Genomic DNA, 13,829 nt, shown 5'->3' with positions numbered 1-13,829 from the left:
TATTGTATCCTGTAACACATCCTGTGGCACAAACTGGAATGTCCTGCACTGAGTTAGGACAAACATCATATCCCCCAATATATCCTTAGATGCAAATACACAATAATAGCTCTTCTGCCTAAAAGGTGAGGTAAAGTAACTTTAGCAAGAACATGGTCAGTGTCAGAGGAAAGTATAGCACACATTTGGAATCAGTGATAGCACAGTTAATCTGATCAGCAGAAAAAAAAAAAAAAAAAAAAAAAAACAGACCCCCCCCCCAAAAAAAACAGATCACTAATTTTGACATGTAGAAAAAAATAGAAGATGAATTAATCAGGGAGTCATATTTCTGAAATTTGTTTGTCAGTGCTTCCTTTCATACTTTTAGGGACTTTTCATGTTGTACAATTTGCTTTTGCGGTTTGTTTGCCTGTGGTTATCTGGTTTATGCTGCTGACGTTGTGTTGGCAAAGGTTCAAAGAGCAGCACAACTACTAAACTGTGCCAAGTAAGCTTAAGCTTTCTAACAAGGCTCCCAAACCTTTCTGTTACAGAGACCCTACAGGTATGGAGCCTGTAAAATTGAGAGTAGTTTTGTTATGGGCAGTCAGATCAGAGAGCTTCACAGAAGCACCTTTACTTTTTACCCTCACGGTCTCTGTCCTTACAAAACTACCCATATTTGCTATAGGCTTTGTAAAGGAGGACTGTAGACTCAAATCAAATAAAATGATTTTCTCGACTATGCCTAATAAATGTCTACTGTATATTCTTTTCAGTTTCATTCATAAATCCAATGCAAATATTGAAATGAAAATGTGTTTTGGATTGAGTTTTAAATACAAACTCTGTAAACTAGAATTGAATTCAGGTTGGACTGCACTGGGACACCTGGTCATGATATCCAAACAGTGCCACTCCCCAGACAGTGTACTCAAAGCATTTTACTCTGTTGAAGTCATCCTGCCAAGGCCAAAGTTGAGCAATTAACAACAGAATTTTGGCACCTACTGTAATCATCAAACAGGATACTGTAAATTAGTTTCCATTTTAAAACATCAGCATAAAATATCTCAGAGAACATTTGTGTTTTTCAGATGTTGAAACACTATAGATCTGCTGATTTAAGGGGAAAAAAGCCACTCCCAAAAGTCATGGCTCAGCAAATATTGTAGGTGTTGTTCTGGTGAAATATTTTGAAGTATACCATTCAATTTTCCCACAGTTTAAAATGTTTAGTGAGTAGACAATGAAGATTATTAAGGGTTAAATTCTCTGGTTGACATGAACTATTTACATATAAATGATTCAGTTGGAGTGTTGTGACTATAACTGACCTGGATTTTGGACTTTTGACTGTGTTAATGTTGTACACTGAATTATTTAGTAATTCCCACTTGAATGACACATTAAGTCCCTGATAACACCTGGACAATGCTTATCTTGGAAAATAAATGCTAGAGTCACACAACAGTTCCAAACCTATTGACAGGTAGTTGTTGGGGACACATAGCCTTCATTTTGATTTCATTTCCAACCAGCAGTAAAATTACACTGATGACAAATGTTAACAAACTAGTGTGTTTCTTATTCTACAACAGGAATTGTAAGCTCATCATTATATTATACGCTATTATATATAAAGTAAGATGTGTACAAAGAACAAATTTGTGAAAATAACGAACTCTTTTTTACTTTTTTTGCTAAATGTGTGGTGCAATATGTAAATTTTGATGCAACACAAAAGAAAACAGCATTATTGACCAATCGTATAGAGGCGCTGTGCATGGTTCGGAGCTACAAAATATTTGCAACAGAAGAAGACTTCCAGAGAGTAACGTGGTGACGCCATACGTACGTCGCAAGTCCCGCACTTACGCGTATCCTGTTAAGTTATAATGCAACATTTGAACCTAAATTTTTCCCATTTGCATAGGTATTTACAGTTATTCTCTGTTGTTTAACTATTCTGAAACGAAGTCGGCATCACCGTCAACATGGCGGGAGTTATACGGAGGCTTGACGAGACTGTTGTCAACCGGATAGCTGCAGGAGAAGTTATCCAGCGTCCTGCCAACGCGGTCAAAGAGCTGATTGAAAACTGGTAACGTTAACTGAGTAGCCACACAGCAACAGTTCGTTTTGATAATGTATGCCAATGCTGGGTTTCCACTAGTGGCGTAAATAGTCATTAGTGGAACCAGTAAACGTGAATATGGTATATGGTAGCAGCGCTATTGTTTACTTCACGTCTGTTGAAAAGCTGTTTATCGGTCCCTGTAATATAGTAACAGTCTTATCCAGGCTTATCTTGTTTGATAATTTCTCTTCCCAGTTAACACGGCTGTATAATAACTACAGCATATATTTTTTAAATGTTACAGTTTGGACGCCAAGTCCACCAGCATTCAGGTGACGATAAAAGACGGCGGGCTGAAACTCCTTCAGATTCAGGATAACGGTACTGGAATTAGGGTGGGTCCACATGGGGGAAGCATCCTTCTCTTTTTGGTGTTGTCTGTAAAAATGTACGGTTCAAACTGAGAATCCAAATTGTATTGCCTCTCGTCTTGTTGGGTTGTATGTCATATAACTACAAATTAATGCCATGATGTTCTAATGTGTGAGTAAAAACAGGTTAAAAAAACAGGTAACGTGCAAAGAAATAAGATACTTGAGACAGATGTAGTTTGTGCCCTCTGTAATATCTAATCTGATCTTGGCTGCCCTCATTGACTAAGCTTTCTTTCACTTATGCAGAGAGAGGATATGGAAATAGTTTGTGAGCGTTTTACCACCAGCAAACTCCAGACCTTTGAGGACCTTTCAGCTATTGCAACCTACGGATTCAGAGGCGAGGTGAGCAGTGCTGCTAGCCCTGAACTCTGGATCAGTATCACTGCTGACACAGGATTGTTTTATGTACACATATTGTATGTCACATTCACTGTCTGCTTTTGTTTGCAGGCCCTTGCTAGTATAAGTCACGTTGCCCATGTGACCATAACGACTAAGACAGCCGATGCCAAGTGCGCCTACAGGTGTGATAGCATCATCTGTCATGCTTCACTCATTTGCTTCCTTGCATTCTTGAAGATTACATGCACATTGCAATAGCTATAACATAACCAGTGTGGCAGAGCTTTTGCAACAGATCTATTCTTTTCTTCTGTGATTGTGCAGAGCCAGCTACAGTGACGGCAAACTTAAAGGTCCTCCCAAACCATGTGCTGGCAACCAGGGAACACAGATTCTTGTGAGTTCATTGAATACGCGGCATCTTACAGAATGAAGTTTACAGCTGGTGAGAAACTTCCAATAGTTTTCTCTCCCTGTCTGCAGGTGGAGGATCTCTTCTATAATGTGTCCACCAGGAGGAAAGCTTTAAAGAGCCCCAGTGATGAGTACTCCAGGATTGTAGATGTTGTCAGCAGGTCTGTTGTCTTACTCCTTGTGTCTCTCCTGATTCCTTTTCTTGATGAACATGGTATTTGGAAAACATCTGTACTCACACATGATTGTGTTGTTTTGAAGGTATGCCATTCACAATTCAGGAAAAAGTTTTTCTGTCAAAAAGGTGAGATGTGCCTACTTTCTGTTTGTTAAATACCTGATAGCACTACATTTCCATGTGAGCTTCCGTAGTATCTGTTTGTTTGTGAGTACACTAAGAAAAATTGTAAGATAAGACTAAGTGCATATTTATTTACTGTCATTTTACTTGTTTATGTTTTCCTGTTTTCTGTTCCTGCTTCCTTTTCCAGCAAGGAGAGACAGTGGCAGATGTGAGGACCCTACCTAATGCATCTGTGGTGGATAATATTCGAGGGGTTTTTGGTAGTGCAGTCAGCAGGTATGAATCGACCAAGAAAGGAAAAAAAAATGCTTTGATGCTCTCTGCAGTTATGTGACCTCTTACCAGCTTTATGCTGACTGCATGACTGCTTCTGTGCTATGTTGCTAGGGAGCTGATCGAAGTTGGCTGTGACGATCAGAAGCTTGCTTATAAGATGAAAGGCTACATCTCAAATGCAAACTACTCAGTCAAGAAATGCATCCTAATTCTCTTCATTAATCGTATGTATCAAGGAAAAGTTATGGGAAATGAAGCTGACCGGTTAATCTTGTTAGCACTTTGTTAAATGGAGACTGTGGTCTGTGATGTCAGATCGTCTGGTGGAGTCGAGTGCTTTGAAGAAAGCAATCGAGACAGTTTACGTGGCGTACCTACCCAAGAACACGCACCCTTTTCTTTACCTCAGGTAAATTAACATGCAGTTTGCCTGTTTCCTACAATGAATTCTGTGTTGTTTCTGTTCATTTTATATGCACTGGTGCTTTCTGATCACCTCAGCCTAGAGATCGCCCCACAGAATGTAGATGTGAACGTTCATCCCACAAAACATGAGGTGCATTTCCTGCATGAAGACAGCGTCATCGAGGGCGTTCAGAGGCATATCGAGAGCAAACTCCTTGGCTCCAACTCTTCACGCACATATTTCACTCAGGTATGGTATGACTGATCACTATCTCTGTAAATATGCTGGCATCATCACAACAGTCCTGTTGTGGGTCTTTATTTCCTTGGACATACAAAAAGTGTATATTGTGACGCATACACTGTGTGTCTCTACAGACATTGCTACCAGGGCTTTCAGTCACAGGTGGCAGTGAAGTCAAGTCCTCCTGTACCACACCACATTCTACTGAGAGAGTCTATGCACATCAGATGGTGAGGACCGACTCTCGTGCTCAGAAGCTAGACGCCTTCCTTAAGCCAAAAGAGAAGTCGCCTCCTGGCCCTGAAACAGCTGGTTCCAGTAGCGAGGAGGCCAACGCCACAATTGCCCAGCCTGACAGCATGGAGATGGACAACACGGATGACGCAGACATGCTGGAAGCCCTGGCTGAGCAGGAGGCAGAGGTGCCAAGGGGCGAGGAAGAATGCAGTCCAAGTACTCATGACGTTCCCAGGTGATTCACTTCTTTTTATATCTGACTTGTGCCAGAGCTACAGTAATTAAGCTGAACCCTTAAAGCAGGCATGTGCATTCAGCTGAGGATTAAGCACTCAGTCAGTTCTGTCATGAGCAGCCCAGACAAGTCCAATCAGGACAGGTAAACATGTATGAGCACTGACCAACAGCTAATGGGTTGAGTAAGAGAGCAAGAGAAAGAATGAATGCATCATCACTTGTGAATGATGTCATTCCCTCAGGGCCAATCAGTGAATCATTTTGCTAGTAGTGCAATAGTACAGTATGACTGACTTGCAGAAAGATTTAATAGGTTGCATGGGGTGACTGCTCTCTGAGTCATTTTTGAAGTTCCGCATATTGTCATGAAGCAAATTTACACTATAGTTTGGCCTCAGTGCATTAATTAATCCAGTTTTCTGCAAAAGGTGATACAACCAGTGTACACCACCTGTGAGAGAAAACAGGTGGAGACTAGCAGGTGAAGAAGAGTCAAAGATCCAGCAGCTGAACATCCTTGTATTTCTCTCAGTAGTTGGCAGAAACCAAAGGCGGCTAAAAAGAGGGTAAATACTGAAGATATTCATCAGATGGGCAGAAACATGAATGCTAATGTTGTCTGTGTCTGCTGGTTGTCTAAACTGGTAGCTTTTTGCTAACCTGGCCATTAGAACCTAAGAAATATCTTATGGCAAGGCTATATTAATCAGATTGTGGATGGCTTCTTTCCCCATGTGGCTGAAAAAGTACTTCATGTAGTCTTAATTTGTCAAATACAATACATGCTGCATTCATTTATGCCAGGACAAAAACTCTGCCATGAAGTCTGTGATAAAATGTGTAAACATTGTCATAGCCTGAAAAGTCTCTCAACATTTCTACTGTAAGCCGGTGTGAGTTGGTGCCTGGACAACACAAATATTTGTAAACATGCAGTGTGGTATTGTGAACCAGGAAATGTTTGTAAACATGCAGTGTGGTATTGTGAACCAGGAAGTGTCCAAGTAAAGAGCAGCAGAAGCAGCAGCAGCAGCAGGAGGATGAAGAGGACGTGATGGCTGCAGCCACGCCCAAGAGACGGGTCATAAAATTGACCAGTATCAAAGAGCTGAGAGCTGAGATCACTGAGAACACACACAAAGGTAAACTAAACAAAGCTAAACATTTGGATCATACCTCTGATGCGGTTGTCTGTGCACAGACTACAACTCAGAATAGATTGAAGTTTACTTCTCGACGTTATTTTCCTGGTTGGAGTATGCGCATATTTTCTCTAGGTCTTCAAGAAGTGCTGCAGAACCACTCGTTTGTGGGTTGTGTGAATCCCCAGTGGACTCTGATCCAGCATCACACCAAACTCTACCTACTCAACACCACCAAACTCAGGTCAGACTCAGATGCCTAAGGGAAAGATTTATTGAAACAATTCATCAATAGCACATAGGCTGAATCTGGATCTGCTTCTTTAAATACACTTTCCCAAGAAGTATCTTGAAGAGTCTTTCTGAAAATACCTACTTATTTATTGCATTAAATTTTCTGTAAATTTCTTGGCTATTTGAAATATTAAAGTGTTCAGAAATAACAAAACCCCCTGAATAAAGTGCTTTACTAAAGTGATTATTAAAAATATCATTAAATGTGGCAGATATACAAGTCACTCTTGTTGATTTATAAATAATGAGCATATAGTAAATTAATAGTCTTTAATAAGGGCATGTAGCTATGACTTAAAAGATCCAAGTCTCCTGAAAAGAGAATTTTTTTTTTCTGGATTTTATAAGAGGAATGCATTTCTACACATACTGACTCAGTATCAGCCCTCTGTCTTCAGATATACAGAATAAATTCAGTGTTTTGTTTCTGTTGCAGCCAGGAGCTCTTCTACCAAATACTGATCTATGACTTTGGGAATTTTGGCATCCTAAGGCTGTCTGTAAGTAAAGTCTACATTGTGAATGATGCTACACAGGTTCTGATTCTCATGGCTGATTATGTGCATTCAGACACCAGCTCCACTTTATGACCTGGCCATGCTGGCTCTGGACTCTGAGGACAGCGGCTGGACAGAAGAGGACGGACCCAAAGAAGGCCTGGCTCAGTTCATAGTGGACTTCCTGAAGAAGAAAGCGGAGATGCTAGAGGACTACTTCTCCATGGAGATAGACCAGGTCAGTTGGGATTGTGCAAATTTCTGCAACAACCCTGCACGCTGCCACTGCTCACCTGTTTACTCATAGCAAGCCATGCTGTAAAACTGAACTTCATGCATTGTAGGAAGGAAATCTAACAGGACTGCCACTGCTGCTTGACAAGTACACCCCTGTCATGGAGGGTCTCCCCATGTTCATCCTACGCCTGGCCACTGAGGTTTGGGTCTTGTCATTCTCTCCTCATATCTTTGGAGACAACTGTATTTGAAAGCTTTTTTTTGCAGGTGAACTGGGACAATGAGAAAGAGTTTTTCAGAGACTTCAGTAATGAGTGCAGCATGTTCTACTCAATCAGGAAGCAGTACATCCTGGAAGCTGAGCAGGTAGGGAGGAACCCAACACTCGCATCTGGAAAAACCGCTAATATACCATACATATTGGAAATTAATTGTGTTACACACATTAATGACAAAGAACTGAAATGAGTGTTGTTTGTGCTGCAGGTTGCTGAAGTGGACTCATGGCATTGGAAAGTTGAGCACATTATCTTCAAAGCTTTCCGAACCCTCTTCAGTCCTCCAAAGCACTTCAGTGAGGATGGCACTGTGTTGCAGATTGCCAACTTACCTGATCTCTATAAAGTGTTTGAAAGGTGCTGAATGTCATTGTCAAAGGAACGACTTAAAAAAAAACCAAAAAAAAAAAACCCTACATGCTGCTGTTTTATTGATGTAATATTTGTGCTGTAAATAAATATTTAGTATGAAACATCTTCAGATGTTTTACTGAGAGAATCCATATTTCATGACGTATGATTCCTCCCTCACAGGAAGTCTTAGTTCTGAATGGCCTATTTAAAAGTGCCATGCCTTCACATGGCTTTCTGTAAGTAAAACTTTGGATTTGTAGCCAGGAAAAATGGAACTGGGTCACAGGTCCCATAATGATACCTGAAGCGTGCCAGGACACGAGCTTGACTGTTATTTTTACGTTTCCTCCTCCAGTCTGAGACATGGTGTGGAGCGATAAGAGCTCAGCTTGGAAATGAACACCTCCACTTAGCCACACCAAAATAGCAAAAGATTTAGATCAGGAAAAGATTCAGATTGTATACGCAGTTCTGTAAATTACATTTATTTTCAAGAAATCTTTTAAATATTTTCAAAAATTTCACAAACTGCAGCAGACGCGATCGGTTCATTATATTTTCAAATAATGACTGCACCTTTTTTTAAATACATCATTCTGTACCTGGAAAACAACTACTGTTTTGTTGAGCGGTGCAGAAAAGGCACTTAACTGTGTGAGGGGAAGGTGCGGGGCCCAGGCGGCCCTGAGGGTTAAATAGTTGAAAAGCATCGTTATACTCATTCATGCAACTTATCAAAACAAATACAGTACAGCCAAGCACCCAACCAAGAGAAAGAAAATCTTGTGGATAACGTGTCATACAAAGCTCTGAAAATTAAGTAGTGACTAGAGAAATTTCCTCAGATGAATCTCCCTGCAACTTTAGTTTTATTAGTTAAGTTTCTGAGTTATCCCTCTCAAAATGCTGGCAGCTTGCCAGACAAAATGGTTCATTTTTTGCCTGTGCTACAAGTTTTCTTAAAGTGTTTTTGGTTAGCTACAAATCTTAAAGTGTTACAGCTGAAAATGGAAATGTTCCAGACGCAGAATGGCAGAGGCCTGAGGTGGCAATTTAAGGGCTTCTGTAGGGACGCTGCCTTGCCTCATTGCTGTGACAGAAAGGCGTTCCTGTTGGCCTTCATCTTCTCAAGGCGCTTTACTAGGTGGCTGTTAGTCATCTCCATCTCTTCCATCTTATCTAGAGCTGTACGCAGCTGTGGGAGAACAAAGGGGCAATGTCACATTCAGCGTGCTGATGTTTCCTGCTACAAAATGCAGGGCAGTCTGTTTTTACCTCTCTTTGCAGTTTCCGTTTTTCTGCTTTAAGTTCATCTTCTACTTTCTCTGAGTTATCTGCTGCTGCCTTGTACCTGGACACTTGCCCTTCAAGTCTACCAATCTGGAAAACAGACACAAACTGGTGACATGGAGTCCTAAAACAAACATTTTCATACCTGTGTATCATGTCTCTATCACTTTATGTGGACTATTATTAGACCTAACAAGACATCTGTTTTTCCACTTACATTTTGCTCCATTGTAGCCATTTCCTGTTCTGCCTTAGAAAGTTTGAATTTGTATTCACTAATCTGTCTGTTGGCATCTCCTGCAGAGAAAACAGAAACCAGTGAGTTTGAAAGTACAAAAATATTTTTGTGTATGCAGATAATTTGTGAATGGTCATGTAGGGAAGCCAACTTACTCTGCATCTCAATAAATTGTAGGTCTGTACCATTCTCGATCCTCTCCCCGTCTGTGTACGTACTGTCCACCATCGAGTGTTTCTGTCTCTCCTCCTCCAGCTGATTCTTCAGCTTCCTGATCTGAGCCAACAGTTCGTCCTTCTCCTCTGCCAACTTCCGTAGCCTGACATCTGTAAAACAGGAAGAAAATACATTTAATCTATGCAGTTTACAGTAATTAGAAAATTTAGCAGGAGAAATACTGTATATTCTACTGCATGGACCAATAGAAGCATGTGCAGGCATGCTAGAATACAAGATTATTGAAGTGTGAGGTAAGAAACATTGTTATTACAAGTTCTGATACATATAAATGCACACCCCATCTTATCAATGTATTTAACATCATTGTAAAGGCTTTCTAGACAGGAATCACATCCTCTGACTCACCCAGCGGGCCCTCTCCAGCAGACTCCAGCACCTGGGCGGCCTCCTGGGAGACCACAGTGATCCCTGAGGACAGAGGCTCATGGTTGACATCTCCGTTTGGTGTGCCGTCTGGGATAATGACCAGCCCGTGTTTCTGTGGTGAGAGAACCTAGATTACTGAGGAACAGCTCCACTCTCTGCTAGCAGAAGATTCACAGCATAAACAGTGTCACCGATAAAAATAATAATATCAGTGTGTACAGTAGCCAAACACTGGGAGCCCAAATAAGCCTGAGGGCACAAACTAAAACTCTATAGTAGGCTGTGTCAGGACTTGCATAATCGAAATAACAAGGACCTGAAATATTCTGGTTGTGTTCAGAGATGTTTGCAACAATATTTAGATTATATTGTAAGTTTCATTTTCAAGAAACCATGCTAGGATACTGAAACTATAGATTTTTTTTCCTCATCATGCGTTTGCAAAATATCAGATGCTTGCTGTTATGTGTTTGCGCTTTGGGAAGTTAGGTTGGTGAGGTCTATGTACAGTGACATTACAGGCACACCCTCTATAAACAAATCAACCGGTAATGTGATATTAGCACACTGCAGTCAAGGTCAAATACAGATCAACATAAACACAAAGATCAAGTGGATGGAAGTAAAAAGTAAAAACACAGTAGCAGGTTATTAACTGGCCTTAAACCAAACAGAAGAGTATCAAAAGTTGTTTGCATCTCATTCTTCTACGCTTAGTGGACCTACCTCTCCTGCTTTGGCCTTCTCCTTGATGTCAGTGAGCTCATCTCTGAGCTCATCTCTCTCATTCCTAACGCAATCAAAGTACTCTTTCTGCCTCTCTAGTGCCTGGCCACACAGATGGGAGAAGAGAAGAGAAGAGGCAGAGGAGAAGTTGGACAGACTTTGGACAGACATGCAATATAACATGCTACAGCAATGTTCGATGCACCAACATGCACTGAGCACCTCAAGCCAACAAGACAGGTGTAAAAACAAACGACATAGGAAAAGATGACATGCTCACACAAAATGTTAGTGGGAAAGGTGGAGCGGAGAGCTCAGGGGCTGGTGAGTTTGGAAGGAGGGAGATCATTTCTTCTGATTTTGCACTCACTGAAACACTACACAAGTATGATTCATTGTTAAGGGGCTGACTTCAGGAGCTAACATTAACTGATCCACAGGTAGACCATGCATGTTATACTAAAACATATGGAATACATTTCTCTTTAAGTGTACATGACAATTCTAACAAAACTATTGTTACTTCACAGGCCCTCTACTGCGGGGTTCAACACAGTTACTATGCATTATTAGCTGAAGTTATGAAATCCAAAGGGAAAACCCTGTTACTTTGACATGCAAAAAATCAAACTGTGAAAGTGGATGGGTCCAGGTATGTGCTTATGCTGAAGGGTCTCCATCATGCAAAGACAGTATGAGAGGCAAGAGAGCAGGATGGACACTACAACCATCTACTGCCTCTCCTACTCTGTCAGAGCACCAGTGTGGGACCGCCTACCCCGATCTTTTTGTCCTTCCAGTTTATCGTTTCCTGCAGGTCAAACACCTCTCTGGTGAGTTCATCTAACTTAGTCTGCATTTGCTGGCTCTTCTGTAGAGATGTTGAGCAGTAACAAGACGACACAACACAGAGTAAGAACAGAGCAGGGAAAATTGAATGGGGCACCCAGAAGAGAACGGAACAGGCAGAAACACTGATACAAAAATGAGACAGAAACAGGTGGAACAGTGTGAGAAGAGACTGATAATGCTGGGAAGGAATGATTATGTTCAGACTCAGGAAAATGAAACAACTAAATATCAAAGAGGCGGAGCAGTCCACTGGGACCTAGAGATGGGCCAGTGTCAATCAATCCTTATCAAAAGTTGCTATAGAACAGAGCGTCCTCTGCAGCGTGCACAGAGGCACCAGTACCTTTTGAGGTGTTGTCAGAATAGTGGTCTGGTGTGGCCACACTGGCAGAAATAGTTTATTTTCCTAATGCGAGGGAAGCCTTACCTCTATAAGCTCATCTCTCTGGCGGACTCCCTCTTTCAGTTCTTCTTGTTTATGCTGCAGGACTGTACATGTGTGTTTTTGCCTTTCTAGTTCCTGAAATCACAGACAAAACATCTTATCCATAACTCTTCCAGTATTTTACATAATAGGCTTCAGAGCTTTTCCTTGACTGAGTAATGTCTCACCTTTGACTTTTCTTCCAACTCCCTCTTCAGCTCTGCCATTTGTTCCTCCATCTCTTCTATGACGTCCTTTAATGTGTCCACTTGATAGATGAGGTTACCCTTGTCATTGTCCAGCTGTGCGTTCGATACCATGGCTTTCTTATACTTCTCCTCCACCTCTGCGAGTGACTCCTGACAGGGGTGGACAAACATTAATGAACAGAGTAAACTGAATTAAAGCACAGCTCACCTACATGCATCTGGTGGGCAAAGTAAATTTGTCTTTGTAACACATTTAACACACCAAACATGCTACACACCTTTCTTGTTTCTAAACACAAGATTCATTAAAGGTACAATTCTGCCTAATTTTCCATTTTAAGCAGGTCCTTTGGGACTAATATGTGATGTGCAGTAGTTAAAATGTATAATTCACTTTCAGGAGTGAAACAAGGCAACAGTGTGAAAGGGGATCTGAAAACGAGAAGTACAAGTGAACAGGGAAAGAAGATGAAGAAAAGTAATCTACTGTAAAGTGCATCAGCTGTATCAAATGCTACCAAGAAAAAGCCAGGAGTCAAGTTTGTTAGTGAACTACTCATCAATAAAGCAAAGTGTCCCTTCTAAGAGAACAGGACACTGCTGAAGGTGTGACTGGAGAAGTCATACCAGAGGACCATCCAACAGTGTGCCACTGAAAGCCTGGGTGGAAGAGGAGCCTCCAAATAGGAAGCACCGCTGCTATCTGTCAGCAGGTGGAGCTTGTTACTCTTCTTCTTGCAACCTTAAACCCAGCTGAACCGTGGGAGTGTCTTCATATCATTCCACAACCAGTGAATTGGATCAAAACAGGAAGTGAGGGAAGATCATGCAAAAGAAAAGGGTCATTACGCAATTCAAACTGGGAGCACGCAAAGACACAGCCGTGGTGTTAGGAACTACAGGAGGGAGGCACAGAGTGGCACCAGGGTTAGTGACACCGTTCTGCTCCCAGAGGACAAGAGAAGGCATGCTGTGAGCCCAAGCCCCTCTACCTTAAGCTCTTTAAGCCCTTGCATGTACCGCCCTTCTACATCCTGAATCTGGTCCTTTAGTTCATAGATATCCTGTAGAGCAGATGGAAGGAATGGTTGGAGTGAAGTAGGGCATCAGAGAGAATGAGGGGTATTGAGAACAGACAACAAAGCACCCATGCTGCCATCTTAGACACAGTCCAGCCGGCATACACAATAACCACCCGTATATAAGGAACAGCTACACATGACATCACATCACATCGAGCGCTCCTGTACATATCATGAAGAAAAACTGTTAAAGCAGACAGAGAAGCAGGAGGACACAACAGAGGCAGTGCTTCAGGAGGTTCATGTGCAGAGGGAGCGGATGTTTACATAAATCGCTTAAACACAGAACATGTGGATATAAGCACTGAGAATGTGATGACAACTGAAGGTAAAGCAATATTACTTCACGTTTGCATTTCTACTCCCTTCATCAGGCACATGTGGGTTATGTACACCTTACCCTAAGTTCACTCAGACTGGTGTCTGGGTCATACACGCTACCAGTGTCTGTGCTGCCCCGTCGTGATGAGGTGCCGCCCAGCGATGCCAGAGTAGCTGCTGAGAGGCCTGGGGTGGCACAGCGGGATGACGGCTGGGAACACACACACACACACACACAAAACTCCAGTCAGAACAAAACACAAAAACAGTACAATTCTGACTTGTTGTTCACACCACCTAAAAATGACCCCGCCATCTTCA

General features: G+C 41.7%; 2 protein-coding genes across 16 annotated transcripts in view; one reads left to right on the top strand and one right to left on the bottom strand.

Moving 5' to 3' along the window:
• The first annotated feature begins 1,756 nt into the window (after positions 1 to 1,756).
• mlh1 (mutL homolog 1, colon cancer, nonpolyposis type 2 (E. coli)) lies at positions 1,757 to 7,803 on the top strand. Its single transcript, XM_020598005.1, has 20 exons — positions 1,757 to 1,836; positions 1,963 to 2,086; positions 2,367 to 2,457; positions 2,743 to 2,841; positions 2,950 to 3,023; positions 3,166 to 3,238; positions 3,325 to 3,416; positions 3,517 to 3,559; positions 3,747 to 3,835; positions 3,947 to 4,059; positions 4,151 to 4,244; positions 4,337 to 4,490; positions 4,619 to 4,956; positions 5,952 to 6,100; positions 6,236 to 6,344; positions 6,831 to 6,894; positions 6,965 to 7,129; positions 7,236 to 7,328; positions 7,396 to 7,494; positions 7,615 to 7,803. Exons 2-20 carry the CDS (start codon positions 1,980 to 1,982, stop codon positions 7,768 to 7,770), a joined length of 2,202 nt encoding a protein of 733 aa, XP_020453661.1. The 5' UTR covers positions 1,757 to 1,836; positions 1,963 to 1,979; the 3' UTR covers positions 7,771 to 7,803.
• A 426-nt stretch (positions 7,804 to 8,229) lies between these two features.
• The window catches only part of lrrfip2 (leucine rich repeat (in FLII) interacting protein 2), a 20,069-nt gene continuing 14,469 nt past the window's right edge, over positions 8,230 to 13,829 (bottom strand). For 5 of the 15 annotated variants that reach the window (XM_020598014.1, XM_020598022.1, XM_020598031.1 and 2 more), the window contains 11 exons: positions 13,588 to 13,719; positions 13,098 to 13,169; positions 12,085 to 12,255; positions 11,900 to 11,992; positions 11,399 to 11,491; positions 10,621 to 10,722; positions 9,874 to 10,006; positions 9,444 to 9,614; positions 9,268 to 9,347; positions 9,036 to 9,140; positions 8,230 to 8,955 (listed from right to left, as the gene is read on the bottom strand). In XM_020598014.1, coding sequence (XP_020453670.1) covers positions 8,845 to 8,955; positions 9,036 to 9,140; positions 9,268 to 9,347; positions 9,444 to 9,614; positions 9,874 to 10,006; positions 10,621 to 10,722; positions 11,399 to 11,491; positions 11,900 to 11,992; positions 12,085 to 12,255; positions 13,098 to 13,169; positions 13,588 to 13,719 — 1,263 coding nt within the window. In that variant the 3' untranslated portion in view covers positions 8,230 to 8,844. The remainder of the gene's footprint in view (positions 8,956 to 9,035; positions 9,141 to 9,267; positions 9,348 to 9,443; positions 9,615 to 9,873; positions 10,007 to 10,620; positions 10,723 to 11,398; positions 11,492 to 11,899; positions 11,993 to 12,084; positions 12,256 to 13,097; positions 13,170 to 13,587; positions 13,720 to 13,829) is intronic. The other 10 variants (XM_020598093.1, XM_020598049.1, XM_020598058.1 and 7 more) reach the window with 10 other exon arrangements.

Source organism: Monopterus albus, unplaced genomic scaffold (genome assembly GCF_001952655.1).
Source record: "Monopterus albus unplaced genomic scaffold, M_albus_1.0 scaffold3.1, whole genome shotgun sequence".
NCBI lineage: Eukaryota > Metazoa > Chordata > Actinopteri > Synbranchiformes > Synbranchidae > Monopterus > Monopterus albus.
This window is presented reverse-complemented; position numbering and strand designations above follow the sequence as displayed.